Below are 10,829 nucleotides of genomic sequence, written 5' to 3'. Positions count from 1 at the left end.
GTCATGTAAACAAACTTTAAGGGAAAAAAAGAGACTGGGAAGGTATAGGAGGAGGAATGCATCTACGTGCCCATACCTGAAACCTGTCAACATGGCAAAAGGATTTTTTTTCAGATGTTATTAAAGATTAAGAACATGAAAATACCAAAATTATTCTGGATTTACATGGGTGGGTTCAATCGAATCACATGAGGCCTTCAAAGTAGAGAACTTTCTCAGACCAGAAGCAAGATAAATGAAGCCCAAGGAAAAGTCAGAGATTTGAGGCAAGAGAATGACTTGAACCACCATTGCTGGCTTTCATGGGTAGCTCTAGGAAGTGGAGAATGAATCCTGGCTGAGCCAGCAAAGGAGCTGGAACCTGAATCCTACAATGTATGGAATTAAATTCTCCCGACAATCTGAATCATCCTGAAGTGGATCTCCCTCAGAGCCTTTATATAAGAGCCACACCAAAGCAGCAGCTGACTTGGACCTAATGACACCTGGAGCAGAGAAGCTAGCTGAGCCCATCTGGATTTCTCATCTATAGAACTGTGAGATAACAAATTGGTGTTATTTTAAGCTGCTAAATTTGTGGTCATTTTTTTGACAAGAGAAATAGAAAACTAAAGCAGGTGAAAACCTATATATTTTCAGCTTTAAGAGTCATATTAACCATTGCAATTTTTGTGTCTTATTTCAATCCTTATTAAAAGAAATACACTGTAAAAAAAATCATGAGACAATTGATGTAGAGAGCTTCTACAGCAACATAAAGGTGATTCTGCTCAGTAATTTGCTATTGTCTTGTATTAATCATTAAAGGCCTATAATTACTCCTTACAGTCCAAGAAATTGCAGAATTTATTCATTCAGTCATCATTCACTCATTCAACAATCACCGGGCATTTTGTCTGGTGGTGACTAGGAATGCAAAAGTCAGAAATATAATCCCTGTTGTATGTTCTGTCATAGTAACAACGGAATCCAAACTACTTAATGCATTTATCGACTCAACCTGGGAATCATATATGTTGAAACAACTCATAAAGTTCATAAAATATCATGTCTCTCATGTGTGTGATTTACCGGGGATACAAAGAAGAGGAAAACACTACACATACAACAAGACATAAACAGTACACAAACTTGTCTAATACAAGACAGAATACGTTAAGTGCCACTGAAAAAATACAAACAAAAACATCAAAAGAGGGACAGGGCATATTCAGATGGGGAGAATTCAGGCAGGGATTCCTGGAGTAGGTGGCATTTGAGGGCCTTGTAGAGTAGAAAAGAGTTTAGAAAGCAAAGAAGTAACAAGCACACAGGCAAAAGAACAGATGGCATTTTCATGAAATACAGTGATACTAATATTAGTAATAATATAAAATTTAATATTTATTAAGGCATTAAGTGCTTTCCATGTATTTGCTCATTTAACACAATAACCCTACAAAATTAAGTATAACTTTTTTAGTTTACCTTTTTATTGTGGTAAAAATATATACAAGATTTGCCATCTTAACATCTTTTTAAAAGATTTTATTTATTTATTTGACAGACAGAGATCACAAGTAGATGGAGAGGCAGGCAGAGAGAAGGGGAAGCAGGCTCCCCGCTGAGCAGGGAGCCCGATGCGGGGCTCGATCCCAGGACCCTGAGATCATGACCCGAGCTGAAGGCAGAGGCTTTAACCCACTGAGCCACCCAGGCGCCCCACATCTTAACAATTTTTAAGTGTTCACACTGTTGCGAACTTTTTCATCTTGCAAAACTGAAACTCCAGGGGCGCCTGGGTGGCTCAACTGGTTAAGTGACTGCCTTTGGCTCAGGTCATGATCCTGGAGTCCTGGGATCAAGTCCCACATCGAAATTCCTGCTCAGCAGGGAGTCTGCTTCTCCCTCTGACCCTCTCCCCTCTCATGCTCTCTCTCTCCCTCTCTCTCTCGTAAATAAAGTCTTTTAAAAAAACAAAAAACAAAAAACTGAAACTCCATACCAACTGAACAGCAACTTCCCTTTTCTGCTTCCCCTCAGCTCCTGGAAACCATCATTCTGCTCTCTGTTTCCATGCATGGAACTACCTTAGATACCTCATATAAGAGGAACCTTACAGTATTTGTCTTTTTGTAACTGGCTCATTTCACTTAGCATCCTCAAGTTTCATACAGGTTGTAGCATTATAAGATCTCCTTTTTTTCAAAGGCTAAATTTTATATATATATACACATATCTATGTATATATGTAATATAAATTATAAATTATATGTATATATAAATTATATATCACATTTTGTGTGTATATGTGTATATATACATATATATCACATTTTGTATATATGTATATGTATACATGTACATATATGTATATATATCACATTTTGTTTATCTATTCATCTGTCCATGGACATTTGAGTTGCTTCCATCCCTTGGCTATTGGGAATAGTGCTGCTGTGAACAGAGGTGTGCAAATATCTAAGTAGGTACTACTTTAAGATAAGGAAATTGAGGCCCAGAGAGGGTAAGTAACCTGTTCCAGGTCACAGAGCAAATCAAACACCGTTACTCAGACAGTTTGGGGCCTCCATCCTAGATAACTACTCTTTACAAATACATCCCCTCTCTTTTAATTCATTTCATTGGTCCTACTATGTTCTGAAATTACAAGAAGATAGGGAACTAGCATGTATTCAGTATCTGCTAGATGTCAAAATATTTACATTGGGGGGCGCCTGGGTGGCTCAGTGGGTTAAGCCTCTGTCTTCGGCTCGGGTCATGATCTTGGGGTCCTGGGATTGAGCCCCGCAACAGGCTCTCTGCTTAGCGGTGAGCCTGGCTCCCCTCTCTCTGCCTCTCTGCCTACTTGTGATCTTTGTCAAGTAAATAAATAAAATCTTCAAAAAAAATCTTTACATTGATTTTTTTATTTGATCAATTATTATTTTAGTTTAATATGTCAAGTAGCTCTTATTATCTCCGTTTGCAATAACATGTCTAAAGTCACCCAGCCAGCAAGACCTGGTCTGAGGTCACAAGTGACAAAGCCAAGATTTAAGCTCAAACTGCCTGATAACAAACTTGGCTCTAGTTCTCCATGTTCTCATTTGCTCCTTTCTGAGATGTAGGAATTGAACAGGAAGTCATCAACTGGACTCCAGGCCCAGCTCTCTCACTAACTTGCTTTGCTCCTATGTAGATACAGATAGCTTCAACTGCTCCATCTGTAAAATGAGAAGGATGAACTGGATGATCTCTAAATCTGCCCAGCCCAATTAGGCTCTGAACCTTTGCTTCTCAAAGAAGGATTCTTAATCAAATATCTTAGACAGAAGTAGGTGTGGTCCTAACTGTGCACTCATTTTCTCTCCCCAATCCCTTTGAAAACTTTTGTGCAATTATATGACAGATAATTGGCTTTACAGTAATAACAAAGAGTCCTTTGTTTTGTACACTCTTCCACCCCTAGAACATCTGGCAACCAAAGCCAATGCTTTTCAACTCACTGGTTTTCTTTCCTGAAATCTAGCACTTCCTTGATATAAGTGCAGATTGTTATCCCTTGATTTATAAATATTAGACATTATCTATTGATTTTCCATTTATGGAAGATGAAGTTTTATTTGATGAAGTGGGTTTTTTTTTTGTTGGTTTTTTTAAAATACTTACATCCTTTTCCCTTTTACCATGCTCTTAATATTACCTCCAACTTTATTTATGTAATGTCTTTATTATTGTTGCTTTACATATATACTGTTCACTGCTGAGTTAAGCATGTTATACAGTTTTTTTTAAACACTCAAGCCTCTCCCTACTCAAAGCTTTGTAAAATGCCCTATTGTCTAACTTTCTACTATATAAAAACTACTAAGTAATCAGTCTCATTTTTCTTTCCTGAAAATCTTTCCTGGGCTTTCTGACCTTTAACTAAATGACTCAATGCTTTCTAGGCCTTTTGCCTAGCTCTGGTCCTGAGATTTCCTTTGCCATCATACTGAGAATTTTCTTCACCTCCTTTTGTGTTAGATTCCACTTATTCCTTTTTCTTATTACTCTCTTGTGTCAGTGAAACACATCTTCTAGGAGTTTCCTGAAGTACATTTCTTGAGACGTTAACATTTTCTTTATTACTTTCACACTTTAAAAAAAAATGTTTTATTTCAGGTTCTATTTCTCTTTTTGTTCTATTTTTACAGGTGATGTCATACTTCATTTTTTAGATTTTCTACTTGTTTTTTTTTTTTCAATTTTGGTTAACATATTTTTAATTTCCAAGAAGTTCCTTCTTGTTCTCTATTAGTTCACTTTTGTTCCTCCCCTATCCCATCTTTTCATTCTGTCCTTGTTTCCTTCATGTAATATCTTCTCTGGTCTCTCCATGGATGGGATCCTTTGTGATGTATGCTTTTGGTCTCTATCTTCTGTTTCAGAAGTTTTCCACATTTGATATTCCTTGGCTGTCAGTTCACATTAAAGAATGAATCACTAAGAAGTTGACTGGAAGTACTGAATGAAAACTGGTGGGCTTCACTAGTGACTGAGTGATCAGGTGGCTAGCTGTCTTTTTTTTTTTTTTTTTTTTTTTTTAATTACAGCTATGTATTATATTTGCATGAAGCGGACAGCACTATGTATTTATAGTCATTTTCTCTAGGGACAGCTCTGATTCTAAAGACAAACATTTTTTGATCTCTTTGATTGAGAACATGATTCCAGCTTCGGAAGTTCTGGAAGTAAGGGCAACTGGCGGGTGAGGAGGAAGAGATCCAGCATTCAGTACGCAGATTCTCACTAAGTCCTTGTTTTCAGTATGGTACATCACCCTTGCCCTCCTCTGTGCCCGATATCCCTGTATCTTGAGCATCTCTGGGCTCAGTTTCTTCATAGAATAACCTTCTAGTTCCTTGCAGGAGTCATGGAGTGTACATAAGATTGAGATAAGTATCTGGGTCTCTAAATATTTTTTTAAATTTTTTAATTAACATATAATGTAGTATTAGTCCCAGGGGTACAGGTCTGTGAATTGCCATCTAAAAATTTTAAGTAAACATGATTTCAGCTCTTCCTTATCCCCTTCCCCTGAGGTTTCTGTGTCCTGAATTCTTGATACTGTCTGGGATTCAATGAGCAAAGTGACTTGCTTCCTGAAGTCACTCCTTCCCCTCATGCATTTGAGTTTCTTTCCTCTTTTTCTACTCAATAGTTTACCATTTCTCTTCAATGTGCTTTCTGCCTTCATATATTATGGTTCAATTACAGAATCTTGAACGAAGTTTCATCAAAGATGGAGTATGATTCTTCTGGGTTTTGTTCTCCTTGTTATTTGGGGATCTGATCTTTCTTGGAGAGGAGGAGGTTGAAATGCCTGTATCTGCTGTCTTCACATGGAAGTCCTCTATTTTGCCTTAATGTCTTTTCAAAACTATGTCTGCAGACTACATACTTCCTCAAGTTCCTTTTCTTTTAAAATAAAGATTATATAAATTATTTATCAAAGGTCTGGTACTTGTACTGAATTACATTGTATAATTGCATATTTATTGTACTGTATACAATTACACTGTATAATTGTATATTAACATATATAACTTGAAATGAGCTTGTAATTAAGCACTCAGCACTGATAAACTACAATCATATAAAAACTTATTATGGATAAGATAGAAAAACATAAATACATAACTCAAAAATAAACCATTTTGAGATTTTGATATATATTGACAATATAGAAAATATTCACCATTCCTGTTAAAAATCAATACCTTATCACCTAGTTCAGAAGATTCTGTTACTGTTGGAATTATCCAGCAAAAAAATTTGCTGGGCAAGCTGTTTAGCATTGATAGTTTTTGTTTTTCAATACAGTGTGTTTTTCCTTTCTGTAACATTGTTTGAGTCCATGTGCATTAATATACACTGTAAGTTAGGTCTTAAAAAGCATAATCTTGTAAAGTAAGTTTTCAATAATGAAGAGTATTTGTCTTGCATTAGACAAAGCATTAATAGACCCCCCCCTTTTTTTAAGCCTTAAAAATCCATTTGTGAAGCAGTTTTTTATGTTTCCCTTTAAGGGCTGTTAATCAATACATACTGTCTTAGTTTGAGCAGTTATTATTTAAAAAAAAACCCAAAACCCATACAGTGGGTGGGTTAAACAGCAAACATTTATTTGTCACAGCTCTGGAGGGTGAGAAGCCCAAGATCAGGGTGCTGGCAGATCTAATGTCTAGTGAGGAACCCCTTCCTGATTTGCAGAGAGACAGGAGAGAAAGCAGGCTCTCTCTTCTTACAAGGGCACCAATTACATTTCAGGAGGGCTCTACCTTCATGACCTAATTACCTCCCAAGGGCCCTACCTCCTAATTCTGTGACATTAAGGGTTGGAAAGTCAACATAGGAATTTTTTGAAAGAGGATGCTAACATTCAACCCATAACATATACATAATTCAGGACCATATAGCTACATGTGTTGAAACTGGGATGTTTCTTCTTCTTGGATGTTTCTTACTTTTGGAAAGTATTTTCCTCAGGACACTAATAGTCATTATAATAAAAATCACAAAATAACAAGGTATTTCCATAATAATCACTTTTTTAGAAAGAAAAAAATATTTTATATGTTCAGAATTATCTTTGATACCTTGTGATAATCCTTAGGAACCTATTAGCCTTTCTTGGCTAAAGAAGCAATCTATTATCTATCTATCTCTATCTATGAAATATTATTCTATCTTTATTGCTTACCTTATCACGAATACGAAAGTAATATTTTAAATTTGAGGTATTTTGAAAGTATGGAAAATAATAAAAAAATTATTACACAGTGTATAGAGAAAGCTACCTTTAAAAAAAATCCATATTAGCATATTCCTCCCACCCTTTTTAAATGCAGAGATCACACTGACAAGAGTAAAAGGCGGCCCAATTTACTGAGTACTTCCTGAAGGACACACGACCTCCTAAGTGCTTCCTCCTAAGTGCTTCACATATGTTGTATCACTATCCTATGAGCCAGGTATTTTATGCCTAATCTACACATGGAAAAACTGAGGATTAGTGACTTAAATAAATTGCCCAAAGTCATACAGCCAGTAATTGGTCAAGCTGAGATTTTGGCGCAAGGTTGCCCAATGTTAAAGTCCATACTCTTTACCATTATGTTTATTTTCTTTGTTTACCATCATAACTAACTTTTCATGTCATTAATAAACCACTGTAAATATCATGTAAAGTAAAGTAAAAATGTAAAATTTCTGTATGATTAGGCTTGTCTCAGGGAAGCGCTGCAGTCAACGAGCAATAATATACTTTTTAAATTTTGGCAAAATTTAAGAGCAAAAATGGAATATCATTTTTAAAGTTAAAATGTCTAGAAAAAAAAATGTCTAGAGACTCTGAATGTTTTTATGAGCATATTAGGCATTTGTACTTCTAAAGACATATATTTCTCAAATAAGTACAATGTAAACCAGAAACTACAAGATGACTCTTTGGAACAAACAGTATTACCACCTCACTGATTCTGGTTATATTGGGAAGGTATAGTAGGTGGACATGTTGGAAGACCTAATTAAAAGATCTGAAAGTAGGGGCACCCGAGTGGCTCAGTGGGTTAAAGCCTCTGCCTTCGGCTCGGGTCATGATCCCAGGGTCCTGGGACTGAGCCCCACATCGGGCTCTTTGCTCATCGAGGAGCCTGCTTCCCCCACTCTCTTTGCCTGCTTCTCTGCCTACTTGTGATCTCTGTCTGTCAAATAAATAAATAAAATCTTAAAAAAAAAAATCTGAAAATATTTAGATTTATTCTCTTTCATTATTTGAGATCAAACTAGTTTAACAACATTAGAAAATCTATTCATTTTTGCCTGCTATGGGTTGTTGTATTAATGGAGGTAAGACTAATAATTAATATTTTAATTCTTATGTATAAATGATTTGCTTAAAGTTCTAAAGAGAGTTGATTCTAAGACTTTAAAATTCTCTCCTTAAAATCTGGTTTACATCATTATTTTCATATCTAAAGAAAAAAAGTAAAAGAAAAAGGTACTAAGGAAAGATAAATGTTAACTAAGCCCTTATCAAAATACTACAAAATCACAAAACTATAAAATTATAAAATAACCCTTACTTGAAATATCATAAAATCATGAATTAATGCAGTTTTAATGCATTTCCAATTCTGATTTCCTCTCTAGCTACACTATTTTCACTGTAATCTATTTAACACAAGAGTTGGAGCCACTGATGCGTTCAGTTTGATTTATCTAGTGACAATACCTCAATTATCCTCCTAGGGAAAATTATTTTCTTGAGAGTAAATCTAATTTTAGTTTAATCCTCCAAGTAATTTTAATTCACTTTCTATATATCTTGACAAAAGTAATTATGGAAGAAAAGAGCCATTATGAACATACTATTATGAAATGTAGAGAAAATATCACATCAAAAAAGATATACACATTTTCAGTTGGTGTTAGTGAATTATGACCTTGGGAGTTACAAGAATATGCCAGAATGATTTAGCACCTATAAACCACAGAAGGGTAAAGAGATGTATGGCTGATAAGATGGGAATTTTGTGATTTGAGAGGTAAGTAAAGGGGCAGCAATATTTTGTCATCTTAAATACTCTGCCTGGTGTACTGGTAACGTGGGCATTGGCTTAATATCTCATTTCCTGGGAGAAGCGTTAAACTTTATATCAATATTTATGTAAAATTTAGGTTGTACATAAATACATAGTTAATTTGAATTTGCTGTTTCAGATGTCTGCATTTCCTGAATTTTCTTATTAACAGTTTACTTCTCTTCATATAGGCTTGGCCTGAGATAACCAATCTAGATTATGTCTACAAAGGAAACAAATTGCATATATTTTCATATATTTTCTGAAACAGCAAATTCAAATTAACTATGTATTTATGTACAACCTAAATTTTACATAAATATTGATATAAAGTTTAACGCTTCTCCCAGGAAATGAGATATTAAGCCAATGCCCACGTTACCAGTACACCAGGCAGAGTATTTAAGATGACAAAATATTGCTGCCCCTTTACTTACCTCTCAAATCACAAAATATGCACAAATTGCATATATTTCACTAAATATCAAATTTTCAGTAGTTGATATTTAGGAAATGAACATCACTGGACAAAAATCATAAGAACTATGAAAGTGTGAGATTCTGAGACTGAAGAAGATTTCCAGCTAGACCAGCCTATCATGTATGTTTTGTAAACACAACCTTCCTTGAAAGTGATTTGGCAAATATATCAAAATCTTAAAAAAGCATCATAGTAATAATTATACATTATAACATGAAAAAAAAGAAACATGATTAATGAGTTGGGGAAAGATTTATGACAGTGTTCCATTAAAGCAAGATCTATGTAGTATGATGTCAACATACGTGTAAATATGTATTTGTATGTGTGCATAAATATATGAAGACCAAAGCTTTTTGACACTATTCATTTCTCAGTAGTGGAAATATTGGTGATTCTTCTTTGTATCATTATGTATTTTTCTATATTGAGCATTTGGTCCTTTAAAAAGAAAAAAAAATATATTTAAAACAAATATAAGAAATAACAGCAGTATTTCTTTGTTTTTCTTTTCATTATCCTTTAAAAAACGTAAAAAAAAAAAACAAAAAAAAAAAACAAAAAAAAAAAAAAGTAAAATTAACCAAGGGAGGTCATCGTTACTAGAATTCATTTGTTCATTCAATTAAGAACTGTTTTTAAGCACTTTCTATATGTCAAACATTGTTTCAGGCACTGGGCATTCTGCAGTGAAGAAGATAAAGCTCTCTGGGAGAAAAACAAATGTTACCTCCATCACATAATGGTGAAGTGCTATGAATGAAATAATATTCATTAATGTGCTATACTGTAGAGATAGAAAACAATGGTTATAAACTTATTTAGCAAAGAATATAAAAATATCTCCTTTGACTAGTCTAAGGCATATAGTTTTTCTTATTTAAAGAAATTGAAATTGCTTGATTACTTACCCCAATATTAAACATCCCTGTAAAATACTCCATATTTGCTTGAATGAACCAAATGTTGCTTAAACCTAGTTCATCACTTCTCTTCTTAGCACGAATTAATGATAATTCCTTGTTTTCTATTAATGTAACCTAGATTTCACACAGGAAACAATATACATTCAGTAACATAATTTAGACATTAGGGCAAAGTATTATTACTGCGTCTCTAAATGTCCAGACTGTTGGGAAGGGAGAAAAAGAAACCATATATCCCTGATTCTGTTTCTCCACTGTTCTACTTTATGACCTTCTTCCTCTAATTCCAAACACCAAGTTGTTACTTTCCTTTATAGCAAAACAGACACCTGTCAGTCCCCCTACCCCTAGATTCCTTGTTTATTTTGCCCTTTATTTTCGAAAAAAGGAAAAGAATAATACCCTCTTACCCACCCTCTCTCCCCCAGCATTCTGTTACATGTCATTCTGGCCAGTCTAGGAGTTCCTCCTCATCTTTTTCTTCTGTGAGGAATGACTGTAATTATTTTGCACCTTCCAGAGAGTTCACAAACAAAGAATCTGCCCCATTCATTTTGTATTTTTTTTGAAAGTCGTCAAATTCTAGACTTTAGGCTAAAAGATGGTCACTGCAAGGAAATGATTTCACATGGCAGAAGACTAAAAAATAAGAAACTTCTAACAAATGGTGGCAATGACTGCATAAATTACGGTACATTTCCTTAAAAACATACTATGTAGTTACATTTGGGTGACATTTTAATAATGATATTTACAACTATTTGCAATAGGGAAAAACATTTACGCTACAATACTGAGTTAAAGCTGATGACT

General features: G+C 34.6%; 1 protein-coding gene across 7 annotated transcripts in view; it reads right to left on the bottom strand.

The window, feature by feature from the left end:
• The window catches only part of GSTCD (glutathione S-transferase C-terminal domain containing), a 133,483-nt gene that overhangs the window by 12,754 nt on the left and 109,900 nt on the right, over positions 1 to 10,829 (bottom strand). For all 7 annotated transcript variants that reach the window (XR_004283233.1, XM_032333064.1, XM_032333063.1 and 4 more), the window contains exon 8: positions 10,002 to 10,130. Coding sequence is in view for 6 of the 7 variants with exons in the window: in XM_032333064.1 (XP_032188955.1) it covers positions 10,002 to 10,130 (129 nt within the window). In the remaining variant the exon portion in view is untranslated. The remainder of the gene's footprint in view (positions 1 to 10,001; positions 10,131 to 10,829) is intronic.

Source organism: Mustela erminea, chromosome 2, assembly GCF_009829155.1.
Source record: "Mustela erminea isolate mMusErm1 chromosome 2, mMusErm1.Pri, whole genome shotgun sequence".
Lineage (NCBI taxonomy): Eukaryota > Metazoa > Chordata > Mammalia > Carnivora > Mustelidae > Mustela > Mustela erminea.
The sequence above is the reverse complement of the archived record's forward strand: the minus strand, read 5'-3'. Positions and strand labels throughout refer to the sequence as shown.